Below are 19,008 nucleotides of genomic sequence, written 5' to 3' on the forward strand. Positions count from 1 at the left end.
TGTCTCTGTTTCTCTGTCTCTGTATCTCTGTCTCTGTCTCTTGTCTCTGTCTTCTCTGTCTCTTTGTCTCTCTGTCTCTGTCTCTGTCTCTCTGTCTCTGTCTCTGTCTCTCTGTCTCTGTTTCTCTGTCTCTGTATCTCTGTCTCTCTCCCTCTGTCTCTGTCTCTCCCTCTTTGTCTCTGTCTCTCTGTCTCTCTCCCTCTTTGTCTCTGTCTCTCCTCTTTGTCTCTGTCTCTCCCCTTTGTCTCCTTTGTCTCTGTCTGTCTCTGTCTCTGTCTCTCTGTCTCTGTTCTCTCTGTCTCTGTCTCTCTGTCTCTGTTTTTCTGTCTCTGCCCTCTCTGTCTCTGTCTTTCTCTGTCTCTGTTAGTGTCTGTTTCTCTGGCTAGTCTCTTTCATCTGTCTCTGTTTTTATGTTCTATGCTCTCTCTGCTCTGTTTCTCTGTCTCTGTCTCTCTGTCTCTGTTTCTCTGTCTCTGTATCTCTGTCTCTGTTTCTCTGTCTCTCTGTCTCTCTCTCTGTCTCTGTATCTCTGTCTCTGTTTCTCTGTCTCTCTGTCTCTCCGTCTCTGTCTCTCTCTCTCTGCTCCCCCTAGTTTTTCATTCTGCCCACCTCCACTGTCTACATTAGTGTTGTTTGTAGGCTGGCTAGTCTTTCATCTGTCCAGTGTTTTTATGTTCTATGCTCTTCAGCACAAAGGCTCCTCTACCTCACCTCTGGGTTGGTTTTGATGAGTACACCAATTGTAAATGGGTCTCCATAGAAACAGGTGCAGGAACCTCCTCTGTTCCTGACTGAAGATGCGCACACACACACACACACACACACACACACACATGCACACACGCACGCATGCACACACTAACACACACACACATGCATGAGTTACAAGACAATGCAAGCCAACCACACACAAGTAACAGACAATACAAGTCAACCACACACACATGAGTAACACACAACACACACATGAGTAACAGACAATACAAGTCAACCACACACACATGAGTAACAACCACACACACACATGAGTAACAGACAATACAAATCAACCACACACACAAGTAACAGACAATACACACACACACATGAGTAACAGACAATACAAGACAACCAACCACACACACATGAGTAACAGACAATACAAGTCAACCACACACACATGAGTAACAGACAATACAAGTCAACCACACACACATGAGTAACAGACAATACAAGACAACCACACACACATGAGTAACAGACAATACAATCCAACCACACACACATGAGTAACAGACAATACAAGCCAACCACACACACATGAGTAACAGACAATACAATCCAACCACACACACATGAGTAACAGACAATACAAGACAACCACAAGCTCCTTGGGATTTGTAAGAATGTGCTGGATGTTTATTGTATCAGAGTAACACATTTGTTAATGTGGTAAAAGAGTATAAGGTATCTAGTAGTAAGTCAATTAACACACAGAAATATTTAAGAGGGCCAGTTTGCAGTTACGTTGTACTTTGCATAACTAAATACTGTAATAGTTACATATACACACATATTGTCACATATTGTCTCATGTAGTCCTTTCTCCTGCTTTTTAAATCGTCTAGTTTCCACTGTCAATGCCCTGTTGATGGCTATGGATCTGACTATGAACAAACAGCTCCACCGTGTGGTATTAAGGTGGACACACAGCACACGGGTCAATAATCTACCACTCCACAACTGTCAGTTGTTGGCTATTCAGAATGTCCCGAAAGAACTGCTCCCAGAGGCGGTCCTGTAGTCAGCTGTTACTCTTGTTCCAACCCGGTAATAATTCGTCATATTCAACTAATCAACTTTAAACACTTGTTTAGTTGAATCATATCTGTTAGTGCAGTTCACTTTTTTTATGAAGAAAGACTAACTAGTGTTTGTTCAATTCTTTGTCTATCAGGTTTTATTCAGCTCGTTTCATCAAACTGTGAATCACTGAGTCACTTTCTCAATGAATCTTCCCTCGCTTTTTTGTGTCCTCTCTCCTCGCACCCTTCTCAAGACGTATCGGAGAAAGTCTGAACGGGGGGAGGCCCACCTCGGATATGCTCGAGCAGGAGGCGGGGAGCTGGAATGCGAGGAATTAAGGTACAATGAGTTGAGTCTGACTGTTATTTGACTATGCTGCCCATTTCCAGTTGTATTCTGCCGCTAGTTGAATCATTCATTTATAGTTTATCTTCACCACTAGATGGCAGGCTAACCCTTCTCCTTATTCTCCATCAGTTGTCGACACCTCCAGTAGCAGACACAGTCAGACAGACACAGTCTTAGATTTATTTTATAACAAATGATCTACAAAATATATATGTTAAACATGCTACTATTCAATAGCATGATCTGATATAAGTAAAGTGTAACAAATACAGTACACAGCAACAAAAATAAGGGCTCTTTGCAGTTCTATATAGAACCTTTTTGAGAGCCATACATGAAGCAGGATATTGAACCCTTCCGCTTTATACAAGCTTTTGGCACAACTCATTATATCAGGAAATACACAGCACATAGACTCGATCTGGGATCTACGTAGATGTAAATAGAGCCAGTGCTTGATAAAGCGCCATCGAGACCTACGGTCTTTCAAACAACAGTCACTAGAGGGCGCTCCACTCCATCTAAAAAGTAATAAGATGACGAAATGCAGACACCACAAGCTATGAACGTTCAGTTGTTTAGAAATTATTTATGCTCATGGAAAAACAATCGGATAAGCCTTCATAGCCTTTCATTGTATATGATTGTATATGAATTTACTGTAATTTGCTTTTGAAATATAAGAGAAACGACTAAATGTGAAAATGTAAATGAAACTTTCTCCAAAGTCACATATGTTTTGATGGAGAACTGCATTACGCATTGGTCTTATCCTCATGCCTGCCTGTGTGTCTGAAGAGAGAGAGAAAGAGTACATTATATAAGAGAGACAGAGAGAGAGAGAGCGAGAAAGAGAGAGAGAGAGAAGCCTACCTAGGCTAGGTATGTAACATTGAGGAGCAGAGCGCAGCAGCACTTATGCAGCGATGCGCACGTTGCAGCCGTTAAAAATTCCTCGTGTGTTCCAGTTCACAAATGTAGTCAAACACTGCCTACCATTCATCATCTGGCAACCACCCACAACAATCGGATATTACTTTCCTTCTTCTCTTTGTTTGTGACCATTTGAGTGGTCAACCCCGCGGTTTAAAAGTGGAGCCCCGAGGATCTCGGATCGGCGCGCTCCTACAGGGGCTCGGAGGCGCGCCCGGGGCTTCCAGATTTTTGCCAGGTTTCGTCGCAGCGGAGACCGATGCCTCGAATCGCCGAGACCGGAGAGGGTCTCAACGGTCTAGAACGCCAGCGACGAGGGGTCGTCTGGCGCCACAGAACACCTTCCTAGACACAATTGCAAACCGTTTTGATGGGACCCGTAAGTAGCCACTCCACTGGCGCCTTTCTGCCAGGTGACGCGCATACCCACAAAACGCTATGCGCGTCAAGTCTAGGAAACGTTTTCAAACACATTTTATTGTAAAGAAAGAATATGCAATCCTTATGTAGCATTATATTATAAGAACGTGTCTCAAGGACCTGAGGTGTCCTGATGCGTTGATGTTTATCTAGGACAGGGCTCTCATAGTTACATAAGTTACATGAGTTCTCATAGTTATATGAGTAACATAGTTAGACGTTTTTCCGATGTTCCTTTGACATGCCTGTAGTTTTACAGGGCCATGTATTACATCCCAGGAGGCAAGCTCCTCTTAATCCTCATATAAATGTCTTACCAAAACTAATCAGATAGATGACTAGCTGAACTAGGGGTGAATTGAAGATAGATTACCTGGGATGTGCATATAGGCTAAATGAATTCCAACATACATTAAGACAGATGCAGTCTCCCAGGTAGCCCTGTCTTGCAGTCAGATGACCAAATCGCCCTCTAGTGGCCTCATGGGTGGAATATTATTCATACTATTCATCATTTTTATAATTAATCAATAAATGTTAGTTTTTTTAAACGCCTAAAATACGGTGTTTTTGTGGTAAACGGTTTGTTATATTTCAGTGTTGTGTGATTTATATAAAGTGTAATATTGGGATACAAACTCAAAATGTAAGACATTTCAACTCTATATCTGACATGATACAGGTGTCTTCTTTTGTTAAACCCATAACCATGTGTGTCAGGTGGATACTGTTGTTAAACCCATAACCATGTGTGTCAGGTGGATACTGTTGTTAAACCCATAACCATGTGTGTCAGGTGGATACTGTTGTTAAACCCATAACCATGTGTGTCAGGTGGATACTGTTGTTAAACCCATAACCATGTGTGTCAGGTGGATACTGTTGTTAAACCCATAACCATGTGTGTGAGGTGGATACTGTTGTTAAACCCATAACCATGTGTGTCAGGTGGATACTGTTGTTAAACCCATAACCATGTGTGTCAGGTGGATACTGTTGTTAAGCCCATAACCATGTGTGTCAGGTGGATACTGTTGTTAAACCCATAACCATGTGTGTCAGGTGGATACTGTTGTTAAACCCATAACCATGTGTGTGAGGTGGATACTGTTGTTAAGCCCATAACCATGTGTGTCAGGTGGATACTGTTGTTAAACCCATAACCATGTGTGTCAGGTGGATACTGTTGTTAAACCCATAACCATGTGTGTCAGGTGGATACTGTTGTTAAACCCATAACCATGTGTGTCAGGTGGATACTGTTGTTAAGCCCATAACCATGTGTGTCAGGTGGATACTGTTGTTAAACCCATAACCATGTGTGAGGTGGATACTGTTGTTAAGCCCATAACCATGTGTGAGGTGGATACTGTTGTTAATACTGCCCATAACCATGTGTGTGAGGTGGATACTGTTGTTAAGCCCATAACCATGTGTGAGGTGGATACTGTTGTTAAGCCCATAACCATGTGTGAGGTGGATACTGTTGGCCCATAACCATGTGTGTGAGGTGGATACTGTTGTTAAACCCATAACCATGTGTGAGGTGGATACTGTTGTTAAACCCATAACCATGTGTCAGGTGGATACTGTTGTTAAGCCCATAACCATGTGTGTGAGGTGGATACTGTTGTTAAACCCATAACCATGTGTGTGAGGTGGATACTGTTGTTAAACCCATAACCATGTGTGTGAGGTGGATACTGTTGTTAAGCCCATAACCATGTGTGAGGTGGATACTGTTGTTAAACCCATAACCATGTGTGTGAGGTGGATACTGTTGTAACCATGTGTGTGAGGTGGATACTGTTGTTAAACCCATAACCATGTGTGTGAGGTGGATACTGTTGTTAAGCCCATAACCATGTGTGAGGTGGATACTGTTGTTAAGCCCATAACCATGTGTGAGGTGGATACTGTTGTTAACCCATAACCATGTGTGTGAGGTGGATACTGTTGTTAAGCCCATAACCATGTGTGTGAGGTGGATACTGTTGTTAAACCCATAACCATGTGTGTGAGGTGGATACTGTTGTTAAGCCCATAACCATGTGTGTGAGGTAGATACTGTTGTTAAGCCCATAACCATGTGTGTGAGGTGGATACTGTTGTTAACCCATAACCATGTGTGAGGTGGATACTGTTGTTAAGCCCATAACCATGTGTGTGAGGTGGATACTGTTGTTAAGCCCATAACCATGTGTGTGAGGTGGATACTGTTGTTGGATAACCATGTGTTGATACTGTTGTTAAGCCCATAACCATGTGTGTGAGGTAGATACTGTTGTTAAGCCCATAACCATGTGTGAGGTGGATACTGTTGTTAAGCCCATAACCATGTGTGAGGTGGATACTGTTGTTAAGCCCATAACCATGTGTGAGGTGGATACTGTTGTTAAGCCCATAACCATGTGTGTGAGGTGGATACTGTTGTTACAAAGTAGATTTGTTTAAGATGACCAAGAAACAGTCTGTGTGACCCTGGTTTAGTCCACTGCAGTAACTGTTGTTAAGCCCATAACCATGTGTGTGAGGTGGATACTGTTTTAAGCCCATAACCAGGTGGCTTTCAAACACCATAACCATGTTACAGGGGTGGATGTGTGTGTTAAGCCCATGTGTGTGTGTGGTGGATACTGTTGCAGCCCATAACCATTATATGACGGCATGTTGTTAAGCCCATAACCATCAACTGGATACTGTTGCAGCCTAACACTGAGATTGGAGACTGATGTTAAGCCCATAACCTTTGTGTCAAAGTGTGGCCTTTGGTCTATGGGTGATTAGTGTGTGACAGGTGAGGGGGGTACAAGCCAGTGTAATGGCAGCACTGGTGTAAGATACTGTTGTTAAGCCCATAACCAGGTAGGTAGGTGTTAAGCCCATAACCATGACAGTCTCAGGACTGGTTACAAACCAGTGTAATGGCAGCACCATAACCAGTGTGAGGGATACTGGTTAAGCCCATAACCAGTGTAATGGCAGCACTGTTACAAAGACAGTCTCAGATGGTTAGAAACAGTCTGTTAACAAAGTCCCAGTAAGTGTAATGGCAGCACTGAGACAGTCTCAGTGGACGACAGTTCAAACACCATAACCAGCCCAGTGTAATGGCAGTGTGTGTACCCCTCCCTGAGACAGTCTCAGGATGGTTAACAAACCAAAGCACCAGTCTATTGTTACAAAGCCCAGTGTAATGGCAGCACTGAGACAGTCTCAGGACGGATTTAGTCCAAAGCCCAGTGTGTGGCAGCACTGAGACAGTCTCAGGTGGTTACAAAGCCCAGTGTAATGGCAGCACTGAGACAGTTGAGCCCAGTGTAATGGCAGCACTGAGACAGTCTCAGGACGGTTACAAAGCCCAGTGTAATGGCAGCACTGAGACAGTCTCATGGGTGGGACGGTTACAAAGCCCAGTGTAATGGCAGCACTGAGACAGTCTCAGGACGGTTACAAAGCCCAGTGTAATGGCAGCACTGAGACAGTCTCAGGACGGTTACAAAGCCCAGTGTAATGGCAGCACTGAGACAGTCTCAGGACGGTTACAAAAGCTGAGACAGTCTCAGGACGGTTACAAAGCCCAGTGTAATGGCAGCACTGAGACAGTCTCAGGACGGTTACAAAGCCCAGTGTAATGGCAGCACTGAGACAGTCTCAGGACGGTTACAAAGCCCAGTGTAATGGCAGCACTGAGACAGTCTCAGGACGGTTACAAAGCCCAGTGTAATGGCAGCACTGAGACAGTCTCAGGACGGTTACAAAGCCCAGTGTAATGGCAGCAATGAGACAGTCTCAGGACGGTTACAAAGCCCAGTGTAATGGCAGCACTGAGACAGCTTTCCACAACACTGCACATGCTGGGGAAGGGTTGACGTTGTACTTGCTGTTCCTCACATGTGCAGCCGGGAGGCTGTGTTTGTGTTTGTCTCAGAGAGCTAAAACAGAATAAGAGAGGGAGAAAGAGTAAGACAGAGAGACTCAGAGACCTGTCAGTGTGGTGCTAGGACAACAATCTGTCCCTCAACATCTGTAAGACCAAGGAGCTGATCGTAGACTACAAGAGAAAGAGGGGAGAGCACGCCCCCATCCACATTGACAAAAGCTGGAGCGGGTCGAGAGCTTCAAGTTCCTTGGCGTCTACATCACTAAGGACGTAACATGGTCCACTCACACCCACACAGTCGTGAAGAGGGCACAGCTCCTCTTCCCCCTCAGGAGGATGAAAACATTTGGCATGGTCCCTCGGATCCTCAAAAAAGTTCTACAGCTGCACCACCGAGAGCATCTTGATTGGCTGCATCACCGCTTGGTATGGCAAATGCACCACAAAGCACTACAGAGGTTGGTGTGGACAGCCCAGTACATCACTGGGGCTGAGCTCCCTGCCATCCAGGACCTCTAAATATTCTTTATGAATGTCTGTCTATAAGCACAGCACAGTCTCTTCCTCTCCTCTCTTCCTGTGATACCTTACTGTTGGTAGCTCCTGGATTGACAGATCTCTAGGTCTTGGTGTTCAAGTCCAAGGCAAATGAGATGGATACCACAGAAATAATCTGTGATAATCCATTCATGTGCAGAGATAGGAATGGATTATAGCAGATTATCTTGTAGCGTCCTGTCCATCTCATTCAGTATGGACATTACTAGGATCACCTGTTGTCATGGTTACTAAAGTGGGGTAGTCATTGAGTATGGATGAGATCAGATGGGAACCACAGCTGTGCAGCAACTTTAGATATTACTAGGATCACCTCTTTTCATTGTAGCTGAGGTGGGGTAGTCATTGTTTTTATCCCCATCAGAGATTAAAAGCATTACATTTTTGGCCATTTCCCTCCCTCCCTCCCCCTCCCTCCCTCCCTCCCTCCCCTCCCTCCCTCCCTCCCTCCCTCCCTCCCTCCCTCCCTCCCTCCCTCCCTCCCTCCCTCCCTCCCTCCCTCCCTCCCTCCCTCCCTCCCTCCCTCCCTCCCTCCCTCCCTATATTATACACATTCTTCACAGTGAGTGCCCCAGTCCTACAGATCCTATTTCTGTAAAGGACTCAACATCTCCTGCAGAGTGAATTGTTCTCCTGTAGAGCCCCTAAAGCCTACTAATCAAACAACTAAATTACCCATAGAAATATTCAAGAGGCCGTATCTCCGTCAAGCGCCGGGCAGCACCACTCCAATCCCCCTACCACCCTTGACTCAAACAGGAACTGCATTTATATGTAATTGATGTCTTGACTTCATTCATGCATGAATTAACACAGTTCTGTTTGTTGCCTTTGGCCCCTGATGCCCTTAATTTAAACCAAGCTATGTGATTTGTTAGGTTTGCTCTTTCGTTCCCATACTCAGCCAGAGACCCGGCTTGGAGCAAAAACACAGCCTCATCGCCCTTACCATCACAAAGACTCACAAAGTCTTGCAAGTAATCCAGAGAAAATACAAAGTTCAAAGGAGGTCTCTTTGATGTTCTTTATCCCAAATAGCATTTGAAACTCGTCCTGTCTGTCTTTCTCTCTCTCTCTCTCTCTCTCTCTCTCTCTCTCTCTCTCTCTCTCTCTCTCTCTCTCTCTCTCTCTCTCTCTCTCTCTCTCTCTCTCTCTCTCTCTCTCTCTCTCTGTCTCTCTCTCTCTCTCTCTCTCTCTCTCTCTCTCTCTCTCTCTCTCTCTCTCTCTCTCTCTCTCTCTCTCTCTCTCTCTCTTTCTCTCTCTCTCTCTCTCTCTCTCTCTCTCTCTCTCTCTCTCTCTCTCTTTCTCTCTCTCTCTCTCTCTCTCTCTCTCTCTCTCTCTCTCTCTCTCTCTCTCTCTCTCTCTCTCTCTCTCTCTCTCTCTCTTTCTCTCTCTCTCTCTCTCTCTCTCTCTCTCTCTCTCTGTCTCTCTCTCTCTCTCTCTCTCTCTCTCTCTCTGTCTCTCTCTCTCTCTCTCTCTCTCTGTCTCTCTCTCTCTCTCTCTCTCTCTCTCTCTTTCTCTCTCTCTCTCTCTCTCTCTCTCTCTCTCTCTCTCTCTCTCTCTCTCTCTCTCTCTCTCTCTCTCTCTCTCTCTCTCTCTCTCTCTCTCTCTCTCTCAGACAGTAACTTTGTCCTGGGTAACGCCCAGGTGCAGTCGCTCTACCCCATCGTCTACTGCTCGGACGGCTTCTGCGAGCTGACCGGCTTCGCCCGCGGTGAGCTGATGCAAAAGAGCTGCAGGTGTCACTTCCTGTACGGCTCGGACACCAGCGAGAGCCTAACCACTCAGATCCAAAAGGCTCTGGACGAGCGGCAGGAATTTAAGACTGAGTGCATCCTGTACAAGAAGGGGGGTAAGGAAGGGAACAATCTTGGTTCTAGTTGACAGAGATTAGTCAGTGGTCTGGTAAGACTTTCTCCACAGGTCCCTCAAGGGATTTCTATGGCTCTTTCTCAAATGCATCTATTCCCCTTCATCAAAGTCATTAGTCTAGTTTTCACTTGCTCAGTTGTTTCAGATAATTGCAGATGAAGGAGAGGACAGATGATCAAGGCCATTGTGACAGAGCCTATATGTTTTACTCCTCTCTGACCTATGGTTGTCTGTGTGTCTGTCTGTATGTCAGGGGAGCAGTTCTGGTGTCTGCTGGACATAGTACCCATCAAGAATGAGAAGGGAGAGGTGGTGCTGTTCCTGGTCTCCCACAAGGACATCACAGCGACCAGGAAGGACCAGCAGGACCAGGGGGACCATGGACAAGACTCAGACACTGGTGAGGGAGGGAGGGAGGTTCAGATGAAGGGAAAATGGGAGAGAGGGGTTGGAGGGACAGGGATTGACAGTTACCTGATGAACAATGAATACGCTAATTACAGTACATCAAAAGGATCTTGTCTCCCTCCACCCCCACCTCTCGGCCTTGTCTCTCCATCCACCCCCCCCTCGGCCTTGTCTCTCCCTCCACCCCCTCGGCCTTGTCTCTCCCTCCACCCCCACCCCTCGGCCTTGTCTCTCCCTCCACCCCCACCCCTCGGCCTTGTCTCTCCCTCCACCCCCACCCCTCGGCCTTGTCTCTCCCTCCACCCCCACCCCTCGGCCTTGTCTCTCCCTCCACCCCCACCCCTCGGCCTTGTCTCTCCCTCCACCCCCCTCGGCCTTGTCTCTCCCTCCACCCCCACCCCTCGGCCTTGTCTCTCCCTCCACCCCCACCCCTCGGCCTTGTCTCTCCCTCCACCCCCACCCCTCGGTCTTGTCTCTCCCCCTCCACCCCCACCCCTCGGTCTTGTCTCTCCCTCCACCCCCACCCCTCGGCCTTGTCTCTCCCTCCCCCCACCCCTCGGCCTTGTCTCTCCCTCCACCCCCACCCCTCGGCCTTGTCTCTCCCTCCACCCCCACCCCTCGGCCTGCCTGTCCCCAGACGAGGAGACAGGTCTGGAGTTGCACCAGATCACTCGGCCCCCAGGCTTTGACCACAACCGCCGGCGTAGTCGGGCCGTACTCTACCAGTTGTCTGGCCACTTGCAGAAACAGGACAAGAGCAAGCTCAAGATCAACAACGTGAGTACACTGTAACACATGGATGGACACTTACAGAAAACATCTTTGCAGTTAGCTACTGGAATTATATAGAGCTGTAAAGAGCGATGCATTATGGGGGGTCTGTTAGAGCTCTGCGTCGCACGACACGTCCCCATATCACCCAGTTAGCAACATGTTTGCCAAATACATCTCACATCATCCTATCACTCTTATATTCTCCAATACTGCCCATATCTCACCCTATCCTCACTCTTATATTGTCCAATACTGCCCATATCTCACCCTATCCTCACTCTTATATTGTCCAATACTGCCCATATCTCACCCTATCCTCACTCTTATATTCTCCAATACTGCCCATATCTCACCCTATCCTCACTCTTATATTGTCCAATACTGCCCATATCTCAACCTATCATCACTCTTATATTGTCCAATACTGCCCATATCTCACCCTATCCTCACTCTTATATTGTCCAATACTGCCCATATCTCAACCTATCATCACTCTTATATTGTCCAATACTGCCCATATCTCTCACCTATCCTCACTCTTATATTGTCCAATACTGCCCATATCTCACCCTATCACTCCAATACTGCCCATATATTGTCCAATACTGCCCATATCTCACCCTATCCTCACTCTTATATTGTCCAATACCTATGCACCTTATATATCTCATATCTCCTATCCTCACTCTTATATTGTCCAATACTGCCCATATCTCATATCTCACTCTTATATTGTCCCCATATACTCTCCAATACTGCCCATATCTCACCCTATCATCACTCTTATATTATCCAATACTGCCCATATCTCACCCTATCAACACTCTTATATTATCCAATACTGCCCATATCTCACCCTATCATCACTCTTATATTATCCAATACTGCCCATATCTCACCCTATCAACACTCTTATATTATCCAATACTGCCCATATCTCAACCTATCACACTCTTATATTATCCAATACTGCCCATATCTCAACCTATCAACACTCTTATATTATCCAATACTGCCCATATCTCACCCTATCAACACTCTTATATTATCCAATACTGCCCATATCTCACCCTATCATCACTCTTATATTGCCCAATACAGCTCATATAAGCACCTATAAACATCAAACCACCACTCCTATGGGTAATCACTTCCTCAACATTTCAATGGCGAAGGTGCATAAAGATGTAGGAATTCAGACAATGACGTCATTGTTTCTTAAACTACGGTGCCCCATATGGTTCAATGTTCAATGTCAATTTTTGCAGTTGGTTCCAGTCATTGGCAGCAGAGAACTGAAAGGAAAGGCGACCAAATGAGGAATTGGCTTTGGGGGTAACCAGTGAGATACCTGCTGGAACGTGTGCTACGAGTGGGTGCTGCTATGGTGACCAGTGAGTTGAGATAAGGCGGAGCTTTACCTAGCAGAGACTTGTAGATAACCTGTAGCCAGTGGGTTTGGCGACGAGTATGAAGCGAGGGCCAACCAACGAGAGTGTACAGGTCGCAGTGATGGGTAGTATATGGGGCTTTGGTGACAAAATGGATGGCACTGTGATAGACTGCATCCAATTTGTTGAGTAGAGTATTGGAGGCTATTTTGTAAATGACATCGCTGAAGTCGAGGATCGGTAGGATGGTCAGTTTTACGAGGGTATGTTCAGCAGCATGAGTGAAGGATGCTTTGTTTACGATATAGGAAGCCAATTCTAGATTTAATTTTGGATTGGAGATGCTTAATGTTAGTCTGGAAGGAGAGTTTACAGTCTAAACAGACACCTAGATATTTGTAGTTGTCCACGTATTCTAAGTCAGAGCCGTCCAGAGTAGTAATGCTGGACGGGCGGGCAGATACGAGCAGTGATCGATTGAATAGCATGCATTTAGTTTTTACTTGCATTTAAGAGCAGTTGGAGGCCACGGAAGGAGAGTTGTATGGCATTGAAGCTTGTCTGGAGGTTAGTTAACACAGTGTCCAAAGAGGGGCCAGAAGTATACAGAATGGTGTCGTCTGCGTAGAGGTGGATCAGAGAATCACCAGCCCCGTAGAGACTGCCAGAGGTCCGGACATCAGGCCCTCCGATTTGACACACTGAACTCTATCAGAGAAGTAGTTGGTAAACCAGGCGAGGCAATCATTTGAGAAACCAAGGCTGTCGAGTCTGCCAATAAGAATGTGGTGATTGACAGAGTCGGAAGCCTTGGCCAGGTCGATGAATACGGCTGCACAGTAAGGTCTCTTATCAATGGCGGTTATGATGTCGTTTAGGACCTTGAGCGTGGCTGATGTGCACCCATGACCAGCTCTGAAACCAGATTGCATAGTGGAGAAGGTACGGTGGGATTCTAAATGGTCTGTAATCTGTTTGTTAACTTGGCCTTTGAAGACCTTAGAAAGATAGATATAGGGTAGGATAGATATAGGTCTGTAGCAGCTTGGGTCTTGAGTGTCACCCCCTTTGAAGAGGGGGATGACCGCGGCAGCTTTCCAGTAACATTCTGGGATAGATATAGGTCTGTAGCAGCTTGGGTCTAGAGTGTCACCCCCTTTGAAGAGGGGGATGACCGCGGCAGCTTTCCAGTCTTTGGGGATCTCAGACGATACGAAAGAGAGGTTGAATGGGATCATAATAACCTTTTTGGTAGTAGCCGTGGTTCAAGATCTGTTTGTGCTGTATATCTAACTCCTATGGTCATTATCTGGCCGTTGGTTGACTAAGACGGCATCAGTGGCTCTGGGATCAGTCTTGTTCGTAAGGATAAACCCTTCAGTCATGGACTTACTTAATTACATAGGCCCATCCCTCCGTTGGGAGCAGAGGTCATCAGGGCTTCTGTCCATCTCACTCTGTTCTGGGCTGTCTTCTCCAGATCCTTCCGTCCTATACCGGTTCTTTCTGTTCTGGGCCGTCTTCTCCAGATCCTTCCATCCTATACCGGTTTCTTTTTGTTCTTGGCCGTCTTCTCCAGATCCTTCCATCCGATACCGGTTTCTTTTTGTTCTGGGCCGTCTTCTCCAGATCCTTCCATCCTATACCGGTTATTTCTGTATCTGTCTCAAGATCCCACATGGACTTTATTCATTCAGTGTATCATTTTTATTTACCTCTATTATAATGTCTTGGTGTTTGCCTTCGTGTTGTTATGATGTGTCATTTTTCTCTCCAGAGTATGTTTGGGGCGACCACCAACCCCATCCCTGAGTACAAGGTGGCTGCCACCCCAAAGTCTCGCTTCATCCTGCTACACTATGGGACCTTCAAGGCGGGCTGGGATTGGCTGATCCTCCTGGCCACTTTCTATGTGGCCATCACCGTGCCCTATAACGTTTGCTTCACCGTGGTGGAGGGGCGGGACGAGGGGGGCGGCTCTGGGGCTCGCAACCCCCCCAGTTACAGCGACATCTTGGTGGAGATTCTGTTCATCATTGGTAAGCCCACCCCTACCCCAGAATGTTACCCCTCCCACACCCCAGAATGTTACCCCTCCCCCACCCCAGAATGTTACCCCTCCCACCCCAGAATGTTACCCCTCCTGTAACGGAGTGATGATTAAGCTGAAGACTTCTGTTAGCTCCCAGAGATAATGCCTAGGCTTTAACATTCAGATGACAACCGGGGCAACATTCTGGGCAGGCTAACACACTCTTGTGGCCCTGGAGACATGGGTTCAACCCCTCAGTCGCTCACAAACCCATTGATTTAATAAACAATTGCATCATTCACTTCTCGATCATCATAACAGCCAATATTAATCCACATCCCCTTAACATCCAAGGCACTTCCTCATCTAATTAACATCCAGCCAATCGTTTGAGGAGATCAATGAGCACTTCTGTATTTTATTAAACAGACTGATTACATTTCCACCTCTTGTTTCCAGACTGTTTACTGTGAGGGATTATGGTTATAATAACTAAGCTCAATACCAAAAAGCTTCCTCTGTTACCCAGCGGGCACAACAATGTCACGTCATGGTTAAGTTGTATACTGATTATTTCCGTTCTTTTTGATGTCCCGTTTCGGGTTGCAAGATTCAGCAAACTTTCCCCAAATTCCCAGATCTTCCAGAAGTCTGGGTTGAAGGATTCCAGATTTCCTGCTTATTCCTTTCCGTGTCGAGGAGTCTTCCAGCCGGGATTTATGGAAAGCTGTGAATTTTGGGAATTACCAGAAAAAAAACTGTAAATTATGTTTTCAACAGTGGAGGCTGAGGGGAGGACGGCTCATAATAATGTCTGGAACGGAGTCAATGGAACGGTATCAACCACATGGAAACCACGTCTTTGATTTGTTTGATACCATTCCATTGGCTCCGTTCCAGCCATTATTATGAGCCGTCCTCCCCTCAGCAGCCTCCACTGGTTTTCTAATGGTCGTAATCTCATTTATCTGACAAGATAACAGCCAAAATTCTACGTCTTTCCCAGACATATTGATGTTGACATGAAAATAAATGTCTTAACCTGGTTGTAATCTGACATCTCTACAACCGATTTATGACCAGGAACAACGTCATTATGACGTCCCATGCCAAATGTTGCTTGCTGGGTTGAATGATGGTTGAATGATCCTACTTCGGAGCGATCCTTTTTAACCTCTGTCTGTGTGTCCTCTGTTGTGTTTTTTATTGGTGTTCTATGTGTTGGCTGGTCCAATCGAAATGTCCCCTTTGTCCTATTCTATCTCACCATGTGTTTTCTGTGACAGACATTGCACTGAACTTCCGCACCACCTATGTGAGTACGACGGGTCAGGTGGTTTATGAAGCCCGCTCTATCTTTGTACACTACGCCACCTCCTGGCTGTTTGTTGACCTGATCGCCGCCCTGCCCTTTGACCTGCTCTACGCCTTCAATATCAGCGTGGTGGGTGTGCGGCACGTTCCCGCAACGCAGGCATGCACAGACATATGAGAAGACACACACATACACAAGCATACATACTTTACACACACACACACACACATACAGTACCAGTCAAAAGTTTGGACACACCTACTCATTCAAGGGTTTTTCTTTAGTTTGACTATTTTCTACATTGTAGTAGTAAAGACATCAAAACTATGAAATAACACATATGGCATCATGTAGTAACCAAAAAAGTGTTAAACAAATTAAAATATTTTTGAGATTATTCAAAGTAGCCACCCCTTTGCCTTGATGACAGCTTTGCACACTCTCGGCCTTCTCTCAACCAGCTTCATGAGGAATGCTTTTCCAACAGTCTTGAAGGAGTTCCCACATATGCTGAGCACTTGTTAGCGGCTTTTCCTTCACTCTGTGGTCCAACTCATCCCAAACCATCTCAATTGGGTTGAGGTCGGGTGATTGTGGAGGCCAGGTCATCTGATGCAGCACTCCATCACTCTCCTTCTTGGTAAAATAGCCCTTACACAGCCTGGAGTTATGTTGGGTCATTATCCTGTTGAAAAACAAATGATAGTCCCACTAAGCCCAAACCAGATGGATTGGCGTATCGCTGCAGAATGCTGTGGTAGCCATGCTGGTCTAATGTCCATTGCTTGTGTTGTTTGGCTCAAGCAAGTTTCTTCTTCTTATTGGTGTCCTTTAGTAGTGGTTTCTTTGCAGCAATTTGACCATGAAGGCCTGATTCATGCAGTCTCCTCTCAACAGTTGATGTTGAGATGTGTCTGTTACTTGAACTCTGTGAAGCATTTATTCCGGCTGCAATCTGAGGTGCTAATGAAACTTACCCTCTGTAGCAGAGGTAACTGTGTGTCTTCCTTTCCTGTGGCGGTCCTCATGAGAGCCAGTTTCATCATATAGCTTGATGGTTTTTGCAACATCACTTGAAGAAACTTCTTGCCATTTTCCACATTGACTGACCTTCATGTCTTAAAGTAATAATGGACTGTCATTTCTCTTTGCTTATTTGAGCTGTTCTTGCCATAATATGGGCTTGGTCTTTTACCCAATAGGGCCATCTTCTGTATACACCCCCTACCTTGTCACAACACAACTGATTTGCTTAAACTCATTAAGAATGAAAGACATTCCACAAATGTACTTTTAACAAGACACACCTGTTAATTGAAATGCATTCCAGGTGACTAGCTCATGAAGCTGGTTGAGAGAATTCCAACAGTGTGCAAAGCTGTCATCAAGGCAAAGGGTGGCTATTTGAATCTCAAATCTCAAATATATCTTGATTGGTTTAACCCTTTTTGGTTACTACATGATTCCATATGTGTTATTTCATAGTTATGATATCTTCACTATTATTCTACAATGTAGAAAATAGTAAAAATAAAGAAAAACACTTGAATGAATAGGTGTGTCCAAACATTTGACTGGTACTGTACATAGAAACACACACGCAGAATGGCGACTGATCACTTTGTTCTTTGGCCAAAGGGCTTCATAGAGACATGGGGGTGCAGCCAGCCAGGGACTGGGGTGTGTCTGTCTGTGTGTGAGGAATAGGTCATGTTTGTGTGAGACGTATTGAGTCGTCAGTCACACCGAGTCTCCCCAGGCTTTAATGGTGTCCAGTGATGTATCAATACCCGCCTCCTGCTGTGTCATCGATCCCGGAACCAAGAACATTTCTCACAACAACACCTCAAAGGCATCACTCAACTGTCAAACTTTCCAACTTTCAAGAACACACACACACACCTATGCACACACACACATCACACACACACACATCACACACACACACACACACACACACACACACACACACACACACACACACACACACACACACACACACACACACACACACACACACACACACCACACACACACACATCACACACACACACATCACACACTCACACACACACACACACACACACACACACACACACACACACACATCACACACACGCACTCTGTCAATACCAATGACCATTGACCTCTGCTTTCATGTCCCCTCCCTCCCCTCCTCTTCCCCTGTGCAGTACTTTGGGGTCCACCTGCTGAAGACAGTGCGGTTACTGCGTCTCCTGAGGCTGCTCCAGAAGCTGGAGCGTTACTCTGAGTACAGCGCCGTGGTTCTCACCCTGCTCATGTCTACTTTCGCCCTGCTGGCCCACTGGATGGCCTGCGTCTGGTACTTCATCGGACGCAAGGAGATCGAGAGCAACAGCCTGAGCTCCTGGGATAATGGTGAGTAAACCTGGCAACTAAATAAACACACACACACACACACACATGCACGCACACACTAAATCCCTATTAAATGGTATTTTAGTTATTAGTTCAATGATAATGAAGAGCTATTGGGACATTGGATAGTTAGCAACTTCCCACACATGTAAAGACACAGTGACTCCTTGATGGTAACTCCTCACATGTAAAGACACAGTGACTCCTTGATGGTAACTCCTCACATGTAAAGACACAGTGACTCCTTGATGGTAACTCCTCACATGTAAAGACACAGTGACTCCTTGATGGTAACTCCTCACATGTAAAGACACAGTGACTCCTTGATGGTAACTCCTCACATGTAAAGACACAGTTACTCCTTGATGGTAACTCCTCACATGTAAAGACACAGTGACTCCTTGATGGTAACTCCTCACATGTAAAGACAGTGACTCCTTGATGGTAACTCCTCACATGTAAAGACACAGTGACTCCTTGATGGTAACTCCTCACATGTAAAGACACAGTTACTCCTTGATGGTAACTCCACACATGTAAAGACACAGTGACTCCTTGATGGTAACTCCTCACATGTAAAGACACAGTGACTCCTTGATGGTAACTCCTCACATGTAAAGACACAGTAACTCCTTGATGGTAACTCCACACATGTAAAGACACAGTGACTCTTTGATGGTAACTCCTCACATGTAAAGACACAGTTACTCCTTGATGGTAACTCCACACATGTAAAGACACAGTTACTCCTTGATGGTAACTCCACACATGTAAAGACACAGTTACTCCTTCATGGTAACTCCAAACATGTAAAGACACAGTTACTCCTTCATGGTAACTCCTCACATGTAAAGACAGTGACTCCTTGATGGTAACTCCTCACATGTAA

The 19,008-nt window shown here is 45.7% G+C and overlaps 1 protein-coding gene across 1 annotated transcript in view; it reads left to right on the forward strand.

Moving 5' to 3' along the window:
* Positions 1-3,121: 3,121 nt before the first annotated feature.
* Positions 3,122-19,008, forward strand: part of LOC112243407 (potassium voltage-gated channel subfamily H member 3) — a gene marked incomplete at its 3' end in the record, with an annotated part of 28,019 nt that continues 12,132 nt past the window's right edge. Inside the window, 7 exon segments of the mRNA XM_042315985.1 lie at positions 3,122-3,445; positions 9,546-9,779; positions 10,053-10,199; positions 10,845-10,984; positions 14,150-14,411; positions 15,691-15,848; positions 17,912-18,119. Coding sequence (XP_042171919.1) covers positions 9,650-9,779; positions 10,053-10,199; positions 10,845-10,984; positions 14,150-14,411; positions 15,691-15,848; positions 17,912-18,119 — 1,045 coding nt within the window.

Source organism: Oncorhynchus tshawytscha, unplaced genomic scaffold (genome assembly GCF_018296145.1).
Source record: "Oncorhynchus tshawytscha isolate Ot180627B unplaced genomic scaffold, Otsh_v2.0 Un_contig_7215_pilon_pilon, whole genome shotgun sequence".
Classification (NCBI taxonomy): domain Eukaryota; kingdom Metazoa; phylum Chordata; class Actinopteri; order Salmoniformes; family Salmonidae; genus Oncorhynchus; species Oncorhynchus tshawytscha.